General features: G+C 37.6%; 1 protein-coding gene across 11 annotated transcripts in view; it reads left to right on the forward strand.

Annotated features, from left to right (window-relative positions):
* The window catches only part of MPDZ (multiple PDZ domain crumbs cell polarity complex component), a 117,943-nt gene that overhangs the window by 40,904 nt on the left and 54,961 nt on the right, over positions 1–22,078 (forward strand). For 8 of the 11 annotated variants that reach the window (XM_051768170.1, XM_051768171.1, XM_051768174.1 and 5 more), the window contains exons 12-21: positions 8–106; positions 2,112–2,191; positions 2,902–3,048; positions 3,909–4,076; positions 5,024–5,209; positions 8,024–8,233; positions 9,821–9,937; positions 12,421–12,579; positions 16,306–16,593; positions 17,499–17,622. In XM_051768170.1, the coding sequence (XP_051624130.1) occupies positions 8–106; positions 2,112–2,191; positions 2,902–3,048; positions 3,909–4,076; positions 5,024–5,209; positions 8,024–8,233; positions 9,821–9,937; positions 12,421–12,579; positions 16,306–16,593; positions 17,499–17,622 (1,578 nt within the window). The remainder of the gene's footprint in view (positions 1–7; positions 107–2,111; positions 2,192–2,901; positions 3,049–3,908; positions 4,077–5,023; positions 5,210–8,023; positions 8,234–9,820; positions 9,938–12,420; positions 12,580–16,305; positions 16,594–17,498; positions 17,623–22,078) is intronic. The other 3 variants (XM_051768173.1, XM_051768172.1, XM_051768180.1) reach the window with 1 other exon arrangement.

A 22,078-nucleotide genomic window follows, 5' to 3' on the forward strand; every position in this document is an offset into this window, starting at 1 on the left:
TTTCCAGATAACAGTGAAACAGAACAGGGATCCCCATCATTGCCATGCAGTGCCAGTGTGGTAAATATTGGAGATGACATGAAACAACAGGAGACAGGTTCTCAAGGTTTAATATTTTATTCTATGAAGATGCACTTGTATGTGCTTACACTAAGATCAGATGTTTTTAGATCAGATGTTTTTTGTGTCTTTCCATTTGTATGCTGTTTAGCTGAGGTAGAACTAAAAAGTCAAGGTAGTTATATGTTTAATCATGTACTCTTGATCATGAGTGCTGTAGGATCTTGACTACTATATGTGTCTGAAAATAATTATATGCCAAAGATGTCATATGAAGCAGTCTGCTTTTGCCACTTGCTCGGTCCTCTCTTAGTCCAGTTTTGTGTATCTACTCTTTCTAGTCTAGTCTAGAAAAAACTTTTTTCTTCCTCATTTCCCAATATACTTTATCTTCCAAATTGTCTGCATCTTCTCAGCTACAGTTCCAGGACTTCCACTTCTTTTGATAAACTTCCTTTTCACAAATTCCTGAGCTTGCATTAATTTCAGTCTGTCTTCTCTGGTAACGTTTGAAATTCAGTCAGTTCTAGTGCACTGATATTCTCCAACTTCTCCCATACTCTGTCTTATTTTCTAATGAGTATTTTTTTCCCTTTTGAGCTCTTAGAACACTGTTTTGCATTTCAGAAGTCCTATGTGATGAAATGTTTTCCAGATTGAGACAGCACATGGTGTGTTTTGTGACATTTTCCTGCTTCTAGAGCGAAAGGGGAACTGAAAAGTTTTGTGATGTTTATCTTTTCATAATTCATGCTTTCTATTATCTTGGATAGATGAAGGAATTTCTTTTTAATGCCTTTTCTTTCAGATACTGCTGGGTCTCTGCTTTGGGGAAAGTATTGTCCTATTTGAATGCCACACATCATCTGGCTTTATGTGTAGTAATCTTTCCAAGTAATGACTGGACTTAAAACACTGTTCAAGGCTGTTAGACATTTTATATTCTTACTAGAATCAGTGGGATTTGGCAACTTTGTGATGAAGATTCTTGTCTTTGCCTGTGATGAACATTCAGATCCGAAGGGTTTATTTGGGTATTTACTACAGGCACAGTCCAGACCATGGCCCTTGAATATGTAGGGTTCTGTTAAACCTGCTGTGCTTGCTGGCTGTTATATCTAAATACTGCTTTTTATTTCTTCCTGCCATAGAGCCTAGACAATGTAAATGAGGGCAAAATGAGTAGGAAGAAAGCATTTCTCAGTTTTTTCAGCCTGCAGATAAACTTTCAATCAAGTTAAGAGTTGCCAGAGTTTGCTGCGTAGCCTGTCACTGTGATTTTCACCACGTCATTACTTTGTCCACTTCCTTTCTTTCCAAGTTCACTGCTACTCTTTAGCTATTAGAATCTTATGTTGTTGTGTGTGTGCACATATGTGAGTCTAACATAATAAAAAAAAAAAAGAGAGGTGGGACTTCCTGCATTCTGTCACTGTCCTCTAGGGCTTACAGTTTCAGAAAAATCTTTTACAGTTGTGCTCATGGTTTTGAAAATACAAAATGTCAAGATTGTGTCTTTGGATGCTCTCTGTAAAATGCAGTGCCTGTCTAAAAGGTTTAGTATGCAGTTTACATTTTTCAGTATTTCAGCCACATCCCTGAATCAGTCTAATCAGCCCACATACAGTCTGATTTAACACATACCCAGGGCATGCATGCAACTTCTAAATATTTTTTGTGCCTATTATCTTGAAAAATTGCAAAAAATTCACCTAACTGAGGCTAGTTTAAATATTGTGTCCTTTCTTCCCAGCTACACGCACCAAACTGTTGGACTGAACTTCATTTCTTTCAAAATACACAATTAGTTTTGCAGGGTTGGAATCTTAATAGTATTTTGCAGGTTTTTCCTTTGGTAAACCCAAGCTTGGTAAGACAAAACATGGCAGATTTTTAGTCATATTTGGGAGAGTTCTGGCATCATGGGAAGGATTGTGTCATGCTGTATGTTCCTGATTGTGCCATCTTGTATGTTCCATATACTTTGTCACTTATAGGAACAGACTAGTTATTTTATTCTTTGTCACAGTAATCTCACATATAATTTTTAGATTTCCAGCTAACTACGGGAGAAGAAGAAGCTACAAAGATAAAGTGGCAGAGGATTATGGGTTCGAATTATGAAATAGTGGTAGGTAAATTTTATTTACTGTTATTAAATGCCCTTTAATCTGCCCATCTATTATGTTAACAACATATGGATGGAAATATGTTTGCATTGTATTTGTTCATTCATGTATAAGAATTATACATATGCCTCTTAGTCTGTTGAGATTATTTTTATATAATTTTTGTATGAGGATATACATTTTTCTGTATTTTGCCAAACAATCATAGACTTGTTAGATTACTGTGCCTATGAGTATTGTTTCACCGATTTCCTAGCTTCAAGAGAACAAATATGTATTATAGAAAAAAATAATATTTAACATGAAACTCAAAGCTCCCTTCATTAGCTAGAATTTGAAATTTCATACCCATTCTGCATACTGAATAAATGGTTTGATGTAATGGTGTAAAAATGTATAGAACATATGCTGTAGATACAGTTGAAAAGTGGTATCTGAGTTTAGGAGCTACTGCAAAAACATATGCCATAGTTGGTGTGTCTACAGAAGTGTGTATTATTAGATATATTATTGTCATACAGTTCTTACTTGTGTATTGTGAAGTGGTATGTGATCAAAGTTTCAGTTTTTACCTGACTGCCCCATTGCACATGACAATACTTGTGGTTTCTCACTTCTGGAATATCGACCTCATAATTTGTAAATTGAAATGGAAAGTAACAGGTATGGCTGTAAATACGTCAAATGTAACTGTTTCTTAATCTTACTTTAGGTGGCTGTAGTTAACAAATTTAGTGAAAGCAGTGGGTTGGGGATAAGCCTTGAAGCTACAGTGGGACATCATTTCATCAGATCTATATTACCGGAGGGGCCAGTTGGACGCAGTGGCAAGCTGTTCAGTGGAGATGAACTGCTGGAAGTAAGAAAAAATACTACCTTAGCTTAGTCTGCATTCAGTAAGGTTTTTGAGCAGTAAGTTGCTTCTCATGGGTTATGACCTTGGGAATGTGGCATATCTAATTGCATACCAGTTAGCAGTTGAGCAGTCACTTCATGTGCACTTATGTGTATTTATGTGACTGCATATACCTACATTTATTTCTCAGATGGCAGTGGATTTTTCAGATGCAGTCCAAGGTCTGTGTCATGGTTTAAGCTCAGCTAGCAATTAAGTACCATGCAGCCACTTTTTCTATTTTGTACCTCCTCACTGACAGAGCACAAGACACTAAAAAGTCCTTTCTGTAGGATAAATACACTTAGCTGCAATCAAAACACCACTGTGTTATCAACATTATTCTCGTACTGACTCCAAAGCACAACGCTGCACCAGCTACTGAGAATAAATGAACTCTATCCCCACTGAAACCAGGACAGTCACAAAAAAAGAACATGTAGCAAAAGCATTAGGATTTGATAGGAATATCCCTACACAGTGAAGGTACTGAACACTGGATTTTTTTTCTAAATTATTTTCTCAGAATTAAAATGTGAATTTTGTTTACATGAATGCAAGAAACATGAAGTTGCAGAGTATGTGGGGTTTTTAGGGTGGTGTCATGCAATTTTATAAGACTGTACATTCAGTTCAGTACTTATCTTGGTGCTCATTCTGAACACTGAACTGAATAGAAATTAAGGGTTGACAGTGTCTATTGGCATGGGAATTTTTTTTTTTAATGAGGTGATTAGTGAGTTGAGGTTTGTGGGGCTTTTTTTGTTCATTGTTGTTCTAAATACTCTGTAGTTTTAACCAGTATGTATTCTTTATTTATTGAGGTGAATGAGATCTCTTTGATTGGGGAAAACCACAAGGATGTGGTCAGTATCTTGAAAGAGCTGCCTATTAAGGTGACAATGGTGTGCTGTCGTCCAGTAGCTCCCCCCATCACTCAACCAGAAGTGCTAGAGAGTCTAAGTCTATCTGAGGTTCAGCTCACAGGAAAGGTATTGTGTCTTTAAAAGATCACTGAAAATTACTGTTTGCTTGAGGAAGAAACAGATCAAGTTCTTCTGCAAGATTAGAAATATATTTTAATATTGTAGGACAAATAGGAAAAGGCAAATTATGTTTATCAGCCATTCTTTGGGCCACCAGAAGATGTCAATCCTGGTTGGTCATGGGCAGAAATATTCTGGGATGCAGGGCTGTCTGTCTGAGTAATGTACTTCTGTTCTGTAGGTGAGAGGTAGGAGTATGGCGAATCGAACTGTGTGTTGTTTAGAATCTGAATATATTTATTCCGGTTTTAAACTTTGCTTTCTGGGTTTGTGTTGCACAGAACTCTCTGTGCATTCAGTGGCTGATGCTTCTGTCACTCATAGTTGTCGAGCTCTGGGCAGTCTGATGAATTAAATATGTAGGAATGGCTGGCCTACAGTGTAGTATGCAAAGCAATAACATATATATGAAAAGAGACACAGTTAATTTTGAGTTCTGGGCAAGGCACCAAATTCAGTTTGTAGGATCTAAGCTTTTCTATGAAACCAAGTGAAGAACATAGATGTCTGTGTATGTGTGCATGTATTTTTTTTCATTGAATATTCTGACTACTATCAGTACTATTATGTTTAGACATACCATTTAATAACAGATATTTCCTGTATATTTGAATGCATGTACTAATGAAGCTTTTTGAAGTTTTTCGTTTGACAGAAATTCCATTTTGTAAAAGTTTTTTCAGGGAGTACTTCTGTATACTTACAGCAGGGCTATTTTGTTAAAAGGATATGTGAATTCTGTGCTAGGTTTATCAGACTTGTTTATTAAATCTACTGGGGGCTTGAACTTCCTTTATGTCTGGTTTTGATCTTTTTTTTCATAAACAGAGTTTTGTCTCTGCATATTCACAAGGGTTTACATTTTATTGGTAAACATTTACTGTTTTTCTCAGGCTCACATAGAACTTGGATTCATTGGCTCCTCGGACACAGAGGGAACAGCTTTGGAAGCAGCTGATGAGGGTCAGAGTATGGAAGAGGTGCAAAGCTCATCTTTGGCAATGTGGGAAACAGAAGTACAGAACATTGAGCTGGAGAAAGGGAGTATGGGGCTTGGATTTAGCATATTGGACTATCAGGTAACTTCTGCACTTCTTTGAATAGAGGGCAAAATACTTCGTATTGTTTGCATCTTGCAGCGTGTTCCAAATATGTATTTTAAGGGTAAATGTTAATGGAAACCAAGCAATAGAGTAAAACCAATCACTAATTAGTTTTAGGCATCTCACTAATTGCATTACATATTCTTCTTTCTGTATTAAGACTACAGGTTCTAATGATGGTGGTAATACTGGTTCCAGAAAAACTGATAATCCGTTATATAATAGGGTCTTCAGAAAGCTGTCTTCTAGTGACCCAGGGACAATGAATGATGTAGCCAGAATATTCAGGCATTTAGCCATGTATTGTGCACCTGCAGTGAGGTGTTTAGGGCAAGATCCAATAAAGGACTTAGGTGCTTAAAGAAGGATTTACTAAAATCCAGAGCTGCAATTCTGAAATCCCTTGCTTAGCTGCAGTTTGTCCAGGACGTGCTTAAACATCTCCATTCATTTTGTATTTGACTTCAGAATTCCTGGATATGTAAGCTATGATTCTTGATGTGTTCCAATGAGCAGGTCAGTGTCTGTCTCTTGCCTGCACTTGGTCAGGATCTCCAAAACAAATGTTCCTCCTGTTCCCAGTTGTTCAGTGGATAACTTTTAATCTGACTTCAAGTATTTTCTCCCTATCCTGTGGTCAGTATAGGCTTTTGGTGAGCTGTTTGGTGGTGGTGCAGGACCCAGTCTCCTTCCAGGTTTCTACTGGATCTTGTCTCTAGGAGTATATGCATTTCCATCTGGAGATCACTTCCAGATGGAAATTGTGCCCCCAGGGCACTGCTTAGAATTAGCCTATGCCTTAGATTTTGCATTTGCACACTGATAAAAGTGAAGAGCAGTGTATTGTAATAATCTGAAGGATAAAGGCATAGTCAAATGTCTGTTTTATGAAACAATGACTACTCTCTCATATATTACTCATGATGCTGTGCAGTGAGATGTCATAGCTGAGCTGGAGTATTTGAAGTCTGTGTCAGTACACAGTAAAGTATATTTTTGCTTCAACCTCTTCTGAGCATTAACACAAATTGTGGGTGCGCAAGTCACTGGATTTTGTTTATGGATAATAGTACTAAAGGGCTGTGGAAACTGCCTTAAATTGGTTAATATATTTTTCAAATATGAATTTGATTCTGTCTTACAGCTTTAGTTGGCTTTCTGAAACTTACCTTTTTTGATGTTATAGTATTGTGTTGTCCTATGTTGTCTTCTTTGACACGCAGTAAAAAAATTTCAGTTTGTCACTGAAGTTTCTGCCTTCACCTAAGATTGTGAACAATAAATTTACAGGGAGATTTATCTTTGTATTTTACTGTTTTCTTCAAATTTTCAATTAATTTTCATTGAACAGTGACTACAGTTAAGGACAGTTACAGCCACACTAATACATTCCTCGTGTTTTATACAATGACAGGCCTCTAGAAAAGTCTGCATAATTTTTTACCCTAAAGAAGACTGTCACATTGACTAGAGAGGTATTTATTAAAAAAAAAAAAGTGACATGTAGTGTCATCTAAAGTGACAGTGTAATTATCTGTTGTTAAAATAGAGAGAAAGATTTCGGTACTCAAGCTCTATCTCCAGCAATGCTAGTTATATTTCCACTTGTGAAGTGTTTTATAACTCCATGGCATTCTTCTTACTCCATTAACTGCCATCAGGAACACTTCTTTTCAGTGTCCTTCCCTCCTTTCCTCCTTCCCTCCCTCAACACTTCTCTCTCACACCAGCTTTCAGCAGTCTCCCAGTTTCTGCAGTTTTTACATGTTGCCTTGATGGTGTCCATCTTTTCAGATATATGTCTTGGCGTGGAAACTTGTTACAGCTTTGTGCCTGTTTGTGGATGTTTGGTTTTCTCTTACTTCTGCTATCAGTAAAGCTGTTACATGATTATGTTTCTTGGTGTTCTTTTTTGTGTGCGCATTCAAGTGAACTGTGTCTTGGAATTATTAACATGATGTGCCTTGTAAATGTAGTTCTGTAAGAATCACACAGATGTTTTGCACCTGTGATAATTGTTATGACAGAAACATATGTTCCTGTTACTGGTATTTGATGCTAACTTTTTTATAAAAATCGGTGCACTGGAGGATGGGAACTTCAAAACAGGTTTATTTTTTTTGAAACAAACACCATTTTGTTTTGTCTTGTTGATTAGAGTGCTGTATCGGTATGTTCCTCTCTCACATAAAGTGTTTAATTAGTCATGCACAAGAACTTGCCTCTTCAGTGCTTTCTTAGTTGAGCAAGATCTGGTGCCATGAAGTATGAGTTATTGAAAGTAAGTCCTTTGTCCACTAAAATACACGTGTTACCTTTGCCCTGGCCTGCATTGCCCACTTGTATCCTCAGACCACTGAGTGTAAAGGAGGATGGAGTCTGCAACATGTCGCTGCAGTAGAAAGTACTTGAATTTTGATATGTACAGATGACCCTCTGCAATTAATAATATTCTTCAGCCTTCAACATCTGTGAGTGATTATGAGATTTGCAAGCTCAAAAGTTGACTTGTACAATTTAGTAATACTTTATACTGGAGATACATGATGGGGCATCACCTAGAAAGGAGTAATAATTTTCACATTGAAGAATTAAAAATAGGTGAAAGTATAAATATATGGGCAGTACAGACTGGAGGGTTTGCTCCTGCTAAGGGTTCACCTGGAGGAGAGCTCTAGCTTCTTAATAACCCAACTCCCTTGGGTTAGTAAAAGTTCATAAATAAAAATTTGCCTCTCAGGACATAAGAGTAAATAAAATTAAATGCTTTTCTTCCTTTTATCTAATTAGGATCCTGTTGATCCAGCAAACACTGTAATTGTGATTCGCTCATTAGTTCCTGGAGGTGTGGCTGAGCAAGATGGCAGACTACTTCCTGGGGATCGGCTTATGTTTGTCAACGATATCAATTTGGAAAATGGCAGCCTGGAGGAAGCAGTACAAGCACTGAAAGGAGCTCCAACAGGAACAGTTAAAATAGGAGTTGCCAAACCACTACCTGTAAGGATTTGGGAATTCAATGGGTACTTTTCCTGTCATTTAAGCTGGTACATGCTGATCCTGTCTTCTGCATACGCTTTGTGTGTTCTGGGGTATAATTGAGTGGCCCAATTATTTCCTTGCATGTAGGAGTGGCCTGGGTAGTGTATGACTGATGTAGTGATTGCAGGACCTAGCACACCTGTCTTGCAGCTGAGAAAACAGCAAAGGATCCTGCAACCAGCAGAGTCTTTCAGGGCTGAAAGTTGACAGGCACAATTTTGTACACTGTACACTTTACGTGGTTCTCTGAATGTGTTTGATGGGGACATAAAGTTAGGTTTATGTGGTTTGCCTGGAATTTACCTATTCCTTTGCTTTGCGAGGCATAGTGTATATGCAGTCTTTGTATTTAGACTGCACACTTTGTTTATGTAATAGTGTGTAATCTTCAGTTTGTATACATCTAACTGGTTTTTTCAGGCTTGATTTTAGACAGTAACCTGTAACGATTCAAAAAAGGAGGTTCAATGAGACCTAAGGTGACCAAGATAATGTATCAGTAAGGATGCTAGTGAACTAATGTCCCTGGTGTGCTAAATTCAAACCAGTAAAATGGCATTAGTTCATACATACAAGGAAGATACTTTTCTCTATATTTGTAAGCAAGCTCAAGTACAGTCTTAGAGGTTCATTTTTGCTTTTCATGAATTGATAATCTTATAATCCTTGTGGATGCAAATATCAAATTTTCATTCTTAGTAGGTCTCTGTGGAGAGAGTGAGAGGGAATGACTTGTTTAGGTCCCTAGAAACTTTGCTTTTCACAGTAAGAGGGCACTTTTTAACTTGCTTTGTTAAATTCTTTTTTTGTAATGGACACTATATTAATGAAGTGTCTTGCAAGTCAAAAATTTTGTACTGAAGATATCATTCTAAAAGAGAAAATGCATGGGGGGGTTTATTTTTGTTGCAAACAGTTGTAAATATTCAGCATTTGCACTTCAATATTTCATATATTATGCTTGCCAAGTAATTAAACATTGCAAATAATCACTGTTTTTTTGCAGTACTGGACAAATGCACTTACCATCAAATTATATTAGAAAAAGCTATTTGTTTATAGTCAGAATTCTGTTTTGTCCTCTAGAGGCTGTTCCACCTGGCAGATACAATAGTAAAACACAGTGGATGAAGTCTTTCTGCCTGCAAATAAGATTGCTCTGTGGCTAGCAAGAATTTCAAGATCCCTGCTGTTAGGCTCTTTCTCTGGTGGCAGCTGTGGTGGCAGTTTTAGAATGTTTTTATTAAGAACGGAAATTGAAAATGAGTTTAGACTAAGTTGTGGGCTCTGTGATATACTTGGATAGGCCTTTTTCATTACTTGGGGTTGTAAAACGAGGTGTGAAGCTGAATCAATGCAGTAAATCTGAAAAAAAAAAATTGTCTCTTTACGTGCCCCGTACTGTGACTGTGATTGAAATGAACTCTGCTGCATTTGGAATCCATTTGCCTTTCTAAACACCCCCTGCCCCCTCCCTCCAGAATGCAGTCTGCACCTCCTGTGTCCAGGCCACTCATCCGACTCAGAGCTTCGTTCTTTCTGCAGCTTTCACCTGAGGAGGGCTATGTCTCTGCTAAGGAAGATTGCTTTTTCTACACTGCCCAGTCACTTGAGGAGGAGGGGCCAGCTGATGCAGCCCTCTTCCATGCTGAGCTGGCTCTGGTTAGTGGCCCAACTTACCAAAGATTTCTTCAGTCTTTGCATTTTATAATGAAAGGAGTTGCTTTTTCACTATTCATGCTTTTTTTTTAGTGTTTACTCTCACCACATTACCCATCTACCATAGGTGGGATGGATCCTGACATGGTAGAAACTGGTATCTAGAGATGTTTGCATGAGCTGTGAATCTGTGATACATTAATTGCTGGGGAAAAAAAGTATTTTGCTGATGTTTTCAAAAGTGCATGACTATCCACATCTCCTTGCATGCACTGAGCGTCCCTTTGGAAATCTCACCTTGTGTAGAGAAATGTTCGTGTGCTTATTTCCCTACGTATCATTTCCCTACGTATCATTTCCCTACGTATCATTTCCCTACGTATCATTTCCCTACGTATCATTTCTCTACCTTGAAAACTTTTTGGTACTCCCTTTTTGCATGTAATCCAGCCTTACAAGGAATGCTGTCTGTCTTCAAAAGCTGCAAACGCTTCCTTCTAATAATATTCTTCAGCCTTCAACATCAATCAGTGATTATGAGATTTGCAAGGTCAAAAGTTGTTCACTTGTATAAACAATGCGGCTTACCTGAGCATTCAGTGCCTTACATAGCCTAGAAGTTACCAATAAGAACTCAGATTAAAAAGACACAGGAAATAGGACTCTACAAAAAAACAAAAAAAACCCCTTCCAACCCCTTTTGAAGTCATTATACTCTCTTTTTGAGGACTTTAGCAGAGAAGCAGTTTCTACTAAACACCAGGACTTAGTTCATTAGGAAAAAACCACAAAACCAAAAAAAAAAACCTGAAATGGATTCTTCCAGGATGAAAATATCTGCATTGCTACTTCCAGTAGATTTGTTGTTTTTTCACTCTTGCAAATGCCAAGCTGGTTTAATAACTTGCCTTTAAACAAGACTGCCTGGTTTTAATTCTGCAGTTTTTTATCTTTGTATAGTAGTTAGATAATAGTATTTGTCTTATTCCGTTCATTAAGAAGCATGAAGAAGACACATAGTATATTATAAATAACCTGTAATTAAAGATGTATTGAAAAGATTAGATTAAAACTAAAGTATTTAAAAAACTCGACTTTCTTCTGATTCATATTTAAAAAAATTAAACTTGTGAAAAAAGTAGTGAAAATATATGACATTAATAGAGTTGTCAGCTGTCTAATTAAATATGCAAAATATGAAACTAAATATGCAGTCACCCAGTTGAAGATGTGGTTACAGAGTGCACTTATGAGATCCTGGTTTTCATAGATAGATCTGCGCTGAGATTCTACAGATCTGAATTTTCACAATACCTTTTTAGGGTGTAGCTTTGGTAATGTTAGTGTGCATTTTCCAGACAATAAGCTGAGAGTAAGTTACAGCGAAGGAGCAATTTGAATTAGCTATTAAGTCTTTAGGCTCGAAATAATAAAAAAATTGATCCTTTTTACCACAAAAAGGAATCAGTATGTCGGATCTCTGCAGATTGTTGCTATTGCTGTTGTGCATTTACTATAATGAATTCACAATGTGATTAACTAGAGGGGCTGGAAAACAAGTTAGATCCCGTCTCTGCAGATGAGTGCTTATATACAAGTTTATGGTATGTCATGGCTCTAAACTCTCTGATCATTTTGTTAACATACGCTACTTTCTGGAGGTCTACCAGGGGAGATGAAATTATAATCAAAGTGTAGTTAAGAAGCACCATAAATTAGGTCTTTTATGACTTAATTTTATTCTAGTATTTGAAAGTATATGAGTCTTGAAAAAACATCATGTTTCATTTAAAAAAGGGGCAAAAGATACTACCCATCTCCATGTCTGAAACTCTTTTAAAAACTTTATTTCTCATGTAAGAGGAATAGAAGAAATGTAGAAATGTCCATAATAATCTTGTCGTCAAATGTAAAAATCATAAAAAATCAGGTAATAAATTTTTCTTATAAATGTACTGTAAAGCATTATAATTTCCAAATGATTGTTTTTAAAAGAGTATAAAAAATAACTGAGCCTAAGAAGTTGAGTCAAGAGAACATTCCTGACAGGTGGTACCAAATGAAGCTCATTATTTTTTCCATGTTAATTTTTGTAACAGAAAATTCAAAAGAAAAATAAAAAGAAACCCTAAAGAAATCCAAATATTCACATCAGGAAATACACCAGAATTCTCCCAACACCTTGTACTTCTATTAACAGGCATGAGCCTGCCTTAGCCCCGCAACTTATTCTGGTTGAGACTCTTGCTTTACTTCAGATATTCTTTGCAACATTTAAAGATGTGGTAACACAGATTGTTACTGAAGCAGAAAATTTTCCTACTGTGCTGTGCAAATGTAACCTCAGTGTAAAACATGGAGTGAAAAAAAGAAAAAAAAAAAACAAGAAAAGTGTCAGTCAGTATGCAGTGGCTGATGTGCATGTGTTTGGGGCTTATGTGGTGTGATGGTAACAGCCTGGCTGATTGAATTGCTTTTGTTGTTAGGTGGACTCCGGAGAGGCAGATCTAGCAGATGAGTCCACCTTTGAATCACAGTATTCTCTAGAGAGAGACGTCTTCCAGGATTCAGTGGCAGCTTTGCATCACAGCGCTTGTAGCGGTGAGGTGAACGACAGCTTCTCTCTTGCATTATCAACTTCCAAGGTAAAAAGGAGGATGGTTTTAGCGAAGACAAACTTTGATTATATGTGTGAACAGGCTATATTGTTAGACAGAAATGTTTCGTGTCCTCTTGGTTCAAAATGCACTATTTGTTACCAGGTTAAAGTTTTGTTTGGAGTATTGCTGATGTCTTACAGATCTCTGATGAAGAGAGAGGCAGATAGAAGGCTGAAAGCTTGGATTTTTCTTAGATAAAGCATGATTTAGCCAGATGAAGTGTGGTGAGATGTTTGCAGTATTAAAGCTATGGTGAGCAGTTGGTAGAAAAACTTAATTGTTATTTAAGGCATAGTAAGGAGTGGTAACACAAAATGACTGTGTTGTTCTACGGTAATTTACTATGAAAACAAGTATAAGTTTTCATCTTAAGTTGTGCTTTTATGCTCCATAGTTAGTATGTTAGTATGTTTTGAATGAAATTAAAAATAAATATGTATATATCAAAACTCTGCTTCTAATCGTATTTGAAGTCAATAAATGAAGATTTATTTAAGAGTATTACAAAAATCAGTAGCTATTTGTTCCTGGTCACATACCCATAATGACTTGATTGTATCAGAGATGTGTTTTGTTTCTCTCCATGGTTTTTTGTGTTCTTTTTTCTTGAGAATCTGTACATTTCTTTTTCTAACCCAGAGCCTTCCGGTTCCATTCTCCTAGCAGTCATATTTGAAAGTCACATTGTAGAAATTTCTTCCTGGGTTTGCAGTCTTTGGACTTGAATAGAGTAGCCGCTGCTTTTTCCTGAACACCTGAGCTTCAGTAACTCCCTTTACACCTTCTGGAGTATATTCAACCTTTATCAGGCACTTGTTGGAAAACTAGATTCATCTTCTAATGGTTTCTCCTAATCCACAGAAGAACACATCTCTGCAGTGCCAGTGGGACAGATTGCATTGTTTAACTCTGTAATTGTTACTTAAATGGATTATGCGTTTTGCATGCTTAGGAGCATTTTATGAGATAGAGACTGGATTTGCATTATATATCGCATTGAGAGGCTCTAGAAAGTCTTAAGCTATTTTCAGCATTGACTTAAAGATGGCTTTGGTTTATATGTTTTTTATAAAATACTATGGTCCTGACTTTTTAGTATTCATCTCTGTGCACCAGTATGAAGTGAATATTAAGTTCTCATCAAGTAACATACTCTGTGGTTAAGAGTGACTTCACAAAACAAACACAGGGAGAAAATCTGATCATAAAAGAAGACTTTTGAATCAAGTGAAATGCAGTAAAAATTGAAACAGTGCTATTTGATGCTGTGAGGAATGCAGACGTATTTCAGCTATTTCTGGCTGCAGGGCACTTGACATGTTCTGAATGTCACTTTGGTGTCATGTTTAAAATAATGATGAAAAGCATACTTAAAGTAATGCAAATGCTCAGACCACATATTGCTGTAGTTAAAAATTTCTGAAATCGTGTTTTTCTTCAAAAATTACAGCATTGGCTTTTCTTTAAGTGAAACAGAAATAAAAATGAGCATATACTGTGACTCTTATATGTATATATGGGATGTGAAATAAATGTTGAGTATGATCTGAGGCTTGTTTTCACTGATCTGGAAATGGATAAAAAGCAGACTTAAAACTATATGTCCCAACTGTATTGGAAACGTTGTGAAATAATTTAAATAGATTATCGTACTGGTGTTCTGTTCTCAAAAAGGTAGGAAATTATGTCATTGATTATATCATGCAGATTAGTGGTATTTAGGCTTTGCTCAATTATCTTCTCAGCTGTTACTTAAACCATTTATTTACAGGTAAACCTTTTTTGATTCTTGGCTAGCGACAGAGCATGCATGTATGCACTTAATAAAAGCTGACAAAAACTAATTCTAAGACCCTTGAGACAAAACACTGCAAAATATCCCCAGATTCTGGGAAACATGTTTCCCAACTTTTTGGAAAAGTAATAGAACAATTAATAGGACCAGTGGAAAGACAGATAAAGGCAGTTGGTTTTGACACTTGTATTATCATGGCTGGGCTTCACGAACGAAGATTTGGGAAGGGCTCTACCCACGTTTGTTGCAAGCGCGTTGGTGGCTGAAAAGGCCAATACGAGACAGGCATGTCCGGTTGCAAAAGGCACAGCAGAAAGACTCCTTAGGTGGTATGTTCTGCAAGACACGATTCTTTCTGCGTTGTCTTTTTCCTCAAGGGTGATCCTGCATGCTTCCTCAAAAGCATCAGCAGCATATAGATGGTGTATCTCCAGGCCTCCCAGTTGGAGACCAGAGTATGGCCAATGATCAATATGGCCAAGTTATGATGATCAATATGGCCAAGGCTGAGATGTTGTTTCAGGGAGTCCTTGTGTCTTTTCTTCGGGGCTCCTCTCTTGCAGCAGCCAGTGGCAAGTTCACCATAAAGCAAGATCTTAGGGAGGCGGTGGCCCTTCATCCTGGAGACGTGCCCTGCCCAGCGCAGCTGTGTTCTCAGTAACATGGCCTCAATGCTTGTGACTGCTGCTTTTCTAGAACAGACGTGTTAGTCGCATCATCTGACCAGTGGATGTTTAGGACTGAACGGAGACAGCGTTGATGGAAGCATTCTAGGAGACGCAGGTGGTGGCAGTAGATGACCCATGTTTCAGATCCGTATAAGAGAGTAGACAGCACTATGGCTCTGTAAACACTGATCTTTGTACTTTTCTTCAGGTGTTTGTTTTGCCAAACTCTTTTATGGAGTTTTCCAAAAGCACTATATGCCTTTGCTAACCTGTTGTCTATCTCCCCGTCAATCTTACCATCCGAGGAGATGAGGCTACCTAGGTAGCACTTGTATTAAATTTCAGAGAGAAATCCCTAGTATTGATACAGAGCCTCTAAGTCCAACTTCCAAGTCCTTGATGCATCTTTGTAATATCTAATGGCCTACATATTTTTAAAATAACTTACTTTGAAAGCTCAGCTAGAGAATATTTGAAGATTTTTTTTCAGAGTGTTGTGATTATTGAAATCCCTTGAAACATTTTAAAGGCAGGGCCTTAGAATCTTGGAAGTCTAAACAAATGTGCAGAGAGCTTAATCGTAGTGCTGCAGCCATAAAAGGTAGACTTGTAATAGGTACTAACTGCTAAGATGCTGTAACTTCATAATTCTGTATAGTTGTTGTCCTACTTCAAATCCTCCATGTTCATTTTTTACTGAGGTTTGACCTAGTTTTGCTTTATGTGAAAGGGATATCCAAATATGTTTCTGCTCAGTTAAATGAATTATTATATGGCATTTTTATGGTCTGAGCTGCTTGAAATTCCTTCTTACTTGCTAAGTGTGTTGAAACTAAAGACCTTGGTCTTGCAAAGTTCTTTCACCTGAGAAAAACAAGTGGATACTTTAATTTTAAAAACTTACTGGGCTTATGTCTATTTTAAGAATGTGTGAGTGGATGTTACTTTTCTAAAGTTAGCAGAGAATTACTGCAGAGTACTACGTTAGAATTTGGCCTTCAGCAGTAACTTATTTTCACTGATTTCTGGTATTTTAAAACAAAAGAAGTCGTCTAAGAAATCAAGTTCAGCTTATAGAAGAATGAATGCCTATAGGGAACTAAAGGCAAGGTTGATTGTTACTGATTGTACAACAGAGATGTTTACATTCTGTGAGATTAGTTTTTGTTTAAGGTTTTAGCATGAAATATGTTTTTGAATTATACTACGAATGAATGGTGATTGTTCATTATCTCCTGTGTTAAACAGGCTATTGGAGAGGAATGTGAAAATACTGCAGCTGATTTCCATGTATCTGACAAGAATCTGTACAACATGGATCTGAATCAGAGAATGAGAGAGCAAAAGTGTGTAGTGGGCAGTAGCCTGGAAACTGCAACTGGTTTTACTAAAACGGATCTACTGCCTCTGGATGTTTCAAATATCAACCAAAATGAAAGTGAAAACACAGCAACATGGACTGAATCTCAGACTGCATCAGAAGTTGCACTAAATACAAGCCTTGCTACTACCATGCAGCTTGATCCCCAAGGAAAAGTAAAGTTATTTATTTTTTTTAAGTAATAATTTAAAAAAACCTACAGAAAGACTCTATTAGACCGTAACATTTCCTACAGAAATTGTGACTGCCAGCACCTGTGCATAGTTCTTTGATTATTAATGTTCATCAGATGTGTTATCTCACATCAAAACTGCAGAATTTAGACCTTTCCAAAACAGGACATAATTTATGGCATCAAGATAGTAGTTTCTGAGAGGCTGGCAATACAGTGGTGTATACAAGTCTGCTCAAACCTCACATTTTTAGATACTGCAGGATCACAGTGTACCCACTGGGCAGGACAGGGGGATTTTCTTATCCCCTATTAACCTTCACAGGGACATGAGTGAAGAGGTGCCCAGCTGGAAACAGGACTAGGAAGCCGAGGGGGAGTGGTATGAATGTCTTGCATCATGGTGTTCATGCAAGCCTATGCAGGTCAGCTCACAAACTGATCTGTGATGCTGCATAATCTTTATATGATAGTCACTGTGACGTGTTTCTTATTTATTCCATTCAGTGATTTATTAAGAAATGCTTGAAAGAGCTGCAATTTCTTACAATATTCGTTACTTTAGTACTGGCAGATTGTCAGACATCTGTGGTGAAGAAGTCTGAAGGCCTTGAATTCATCCTACTAATTTTAAGAGTGTAACTAATATTTCTAAATTAAAAGTATACTTTGTGACAGATTTGGTATATTACCTGAATGAAAACACAAACCTCAGGTATGTTGGTTTGATCTTTGATGTATTGACTTTTTCAATGTCTGTGTAAGGAATCTGTCTTAATTATGCACATAGCTTTTGTGTAAGGTAAAGTGAGTTGAGATCAGTATGACCAGTTATATTTTTATTTTTATGTCAGTATTCTGAACTAATGTTATTTTCCCTTGTGTTAGGATCAATTGCTTTTAATGGAGAAGAGATGCCCAGTATCTTTGGAGGGAAGTTTCACAATCCCAAATTCAGTCAAAAACATGTATGAGAAGACTATCACAATTGCAAAAGGCAATTCGAGTCTAGGTAAGTTGGCTAACATTTTCTGTACCGTTGTAGGGAATATGGCTTTCCATTTTCCTTGTATGTTTTAGTAGTAAAGACTAAATATTTTCCATTTGGTGGGGATAGGATATTCATTCTTTGCTGCTCTTGCCCTTTTTGACTGTCATGGCACTGAATCCATGTGCTGTCACTGTGGACACAAAAGTGAAGTGTCCAGTCTCACTGAGAATTTGTTTTCCCATAAAGAAGGTTAGTCTTTCAAACTATTAACAGAACAATTTTAATGCACTGGATTTTTTATGTCTGTACTAATATAGTGGAAAAACAAGATGTAGCTAAGGAGTGCCATAGAAGAACACTTTGGCCAAAGAACTTCAGACTAGAATTTCAACTGCTTGCAAGCACAAAATGATCTTGCTTCCTGAGGATGGTCAGAAGGGTCTAAACAAGCTGTTCACTTCCTTGCTACAAGTTTGTACTTATATCTGAAGTGCTGCAATATTTCTGAAAAATCATGTAATTGATTAATTTAATAGGTAGTATTTTTGGGTCAATATTATCATTTTGTAATGAAGTTCAGAGTTTTTAAATATCTGCAATCTGCAGCTTCCTGAGCATACTGACTAGAGACACGTTTTGGAGCAAACAGGCACGACAGATGGTAATGTTTGTTGTTGTCCTGTCCTAGTCTCTGGTGTGGCCCTTGGCAGTGTGAAGGGGAGAATAGGAACAGAACCTTCTCAGAGCCAGTGCGGGAAAGGCTTTTTGTTGAGAGGCAGTGGTGCGTCCTTCCCATTTGTGGCTGCTGTGTTCGTTTGGTTTGGTTTAGGTTTCCGATGCTGCTTCTTCCAGCCAGCTGCACATCCTTGAAGACTCTCTGGAGTTGGTAGGGCACTACTTTGTGTGGGTGCTGGCTGTTTGAAAAAACTCCACAAATGCTTTAAAATGGGCTGTCCACAGAACCAGATGTTTATAAACAGTTCCCACTTAGGATTCCTCTGCTGTGTAGAGGTGGGTGTTGTTTTTTTTACAGCTGTGATGCTGTATTTCAGTGGACTCTTTCACCTGGAATAAACTGCCCTGTGATGACTGGATGCTCAGTCTGCCACCTGTCACCTTCATGACACAGCCATCCTTCAAACTGGATTGGGAACTGATTGGGTTTAAAATCAAGGTCTCCAAAATATAAAACTGTGGAAAAAGTCTAAGGTTTATCTTTCATTGGTATGACGTGCTTGACTAGCTACTACCTTTACTGTTCTCACTGCCAGGCTGTATAAAGTGCAGGTCACAGTGCATTTCCAAGCATCTGGATTTTGTAAAAAAAGTTTTCCTTGCAAAAAACTGTTAATTCAATAAAGCAGGTTTTCATTTATTTGTTTGAGTGTTTTAAGTACAGTGAACGTACAAAGCAAATTTGGTGTCAAGCATGAAAATACAAATTTGGAAGACGGTCCACATTGGCAGACATTATATGCATGAAAGTAATACTGGTCTCTATTCATATATACAAAATATGAATGTGAATATCGCTTTCTCCTGGCTTTGGACCAGTCTTTTTCTTCCAGGCTACGTATGCTCTGGCCTGGGAAGCAGCCTGGGCACAGTGACCAATTTACACACATGGCTGCACTGCTCTTAACTTTCATTTTTGCAAAGGAGATAAATCAAGAGCTGAGAATGATGTTGAAAGCTGCAGCTGCATCAATTACTTCAGTTGAGAACTGGCACTTCTTTTTTCCTTTTTAACAGTGTCACCATTGTTGCTATCTGCCCCAGAAAGGGGAGGATAACCCAGGTTCTTATTAATAAATCCCTTGGGGTAGACTAGAGTGAAATGACACTGAATAATCAGTGTTTGAATACATATATATGTAGGTTTATTTTGGAACAATTTTGTTTCAAAAGGTAAACAGATATGTTGCTGTTTTGGGTGTTATTCTGTAGCAATATGGCAATATTAAAGCATCTATAGCAATAAAGCAACATTAGAGCATAGCAATATGACTTTTAAAGCTTAACAATATTAAAGCATAGCAATATATCCCTATTATTAAAGCATAGCAGTATTATGGCATCTACAGCAATATCATCTATAGTAATATAGCAATCATTAGAGCATAAAGATAGCACTTAAGGAAATGCATAAGGAAGAGAGAGGTAAAGAAAGAATAAAGGTGGAAAGATCTATATAGTCACCGCCTGTTGGATCCAGCAATGAAACTTGGCAGTTGCAGCATCTGTGTGTTAGTTGAAGTGGTGATCTTGATCTGTTGGGGCTCAAAGCTTAAAGAAGTTATGAGTTATTATACACTTTCTTCTCAGATGGGAACACCTTGTAGCTCCCCAGGGTGGGGAGTTTTACAATGGATAGTGTCATGGGCCATGCCATGAGCCTCCAGCATCTCCAAAGACTGTTGCAGCTGCCTGTTGTACCAGCATCAATCATGGTCCATCAGGGTCTAACATTTGAGATGTATAGCCTAGTCTAGATGTGCAGAGTTCACGTAAAGGCATTACACTGGCATGATAAAAGGGATTTTCCACCTTGCAGGACTTGCCTCTTCTTAGTCTTTTCCCTTCCTCAGGCAGGCATCTGCACCCAGGATAGCTGGGCAATGGCACAAACTTATCTGATCCTTTAGCAGTACTGGGGGGGCTGGGCTTTGCTGGGTGAGCAACTACTTCTTTTCAGTTTGCAAAAGTGTTTTAGTGATCTTGGAATGTGTAAATCATTAACTGTTTCAGTCTCTGACACCTACAGTTTGCAGCAGCTCTTCAAATCCAGCCACAGCTGGAACACTAACATTTTGACTGTGATTTTTTAAGAAGACAGCACCCAAATGCAGAAAAAGAGCTGAAATGCTATTGTCCTGTATAAATCATTTGGCAACTTACCAGTGGTATTTGCATTTTTAACCTGAGATTGTAGCTGTCCAAAGTGTGACATCAGCCTTACAGATTTGTAATGATGATGTCAGCATAGAAACAGGGGAGGCGTTTGTACGGGTCCGTGTGATGTTTTTTTTGAAGTGCAATTTCACTATCCTCAGTTATGCATGTTTGTTACTGTCTTAACCAGACAGCTAAGTTAGGTTCAGAATTTCAAACCTCGTTTTACCTGTTTTCTTGGCAGTTTTCTGTGCACACTGCTTGTATTCTGGTGGAGATCACTTTATTGCAGTTATGTTTGAATTCAGATCTGACTGAATAAAATCTATATGAGCAGATCTGTCAAGAGATGGTTCTTGGAAGGAACATGTGAATGTAAAAAATGGGGCACTCACCCCGGGATGGCACCTGTGATGTGCTTAGTATTGTAATGTTACTGACCTGAGGAGTAGATGATATACAGTTTGCCTCTGCTTTTTCTAGTAGCGAGAAATAAATCAGTGGCATTTGTGTCTGTATTACAAATCTGATACACTCATCTCTAAATTACACCTGTCCACACCTACATTATTAACTGGCAAATAATACATACAAATCTCCAGTCAGTAGTAACACCATATTCTTTCAGCAGTTTAATATAAAGGGTCATCATGAAGATGGGTTTTGCAGTTTTTCCAAAGTTAGGCCTTGACTTCCACATACCAAAGTAGCGAAGTACATGTATTCCTATGTCTAAAAACATTATTGAGCAGTTTACTAGTCAGGGCTACCTTCTCATACTTTAGACAACTTGTGTTGATCTCAACTGCAAGGGGATGTGAGGAACTAGCACTATTAAAAGATTCTTATTTTCTGAAAAGAGCCCTAAAACCCACAAATGAATATCTGAATTATGGTTATTCTTTAAATGTTTACAGGATTTTATTTCTTTTTCTGAGACAAATATATAGTCAGATGTTTGTATGGTTGGCTGAGTCTGGGTAGCCTGGAATTAACAGCTGCCTTATAAACTCTGTACAACCAGTCTGTTTCCCAAGTCTAAGTTCACAAAATAAAGATTTCAGACTGTGTCTTCTGTAGCCATGTTTGTATATAAATTGTTGGAATTTATTTAGTTAGTATTCTTGGAGGTTTTTCTCTGGTAGCTATCATCTTCTGTCCACTCACAGTCTGAACAGTAAGGTAAGCACTTGCAGACATACAGCTGCACTCCCAGTGCTTGCTGGCCTGATGTTTTACATTGGAAAGCAGGAGAACCCAGTGGGGTAGTCACTGCCTCCTTCTCCAATAGATATTCCTCTATAAGATGCTCTTATTTCAGTGGCTTTACCTTGTTAGCAAATGAAAACTTTCATGTTAGTGCACAAAGAAAAGTACCATGTTTGGCAGTAGTAAGATAAGTGGAAGTCCTCTGGGTAGACTTAAGGGTCCTGAACCTACAGCTGCCTTTCCACTGCTTTAGTAAAGAACAGTTTTTCCTGAAACTGTTATCAGGGTTTGTTTCATGAGCACCAAGTGCCCTGCAAATAACCGTGACAACTCATGCATGTAAGAACCTTCACAGACATGTGAAGCCCAGCACAAG

The sequence above is a fragment of the Manacus candei genome, unplaced genomic scaffold (genome assembly GCF_025592945.1).
Source record: "Manacus candei isolate 608988 ecotype Guabito, Panama unplaced genomic scaffold, ASM2559294v1 h1tg000093l, whole genome shotgun sequence".
In the NCBI taxonomy this organism is placed as follows: Eukaryota; Metazoa; Chordata; class Aves; order Passeriformes; family Pipridae; genus Manacus; species Manacus candei.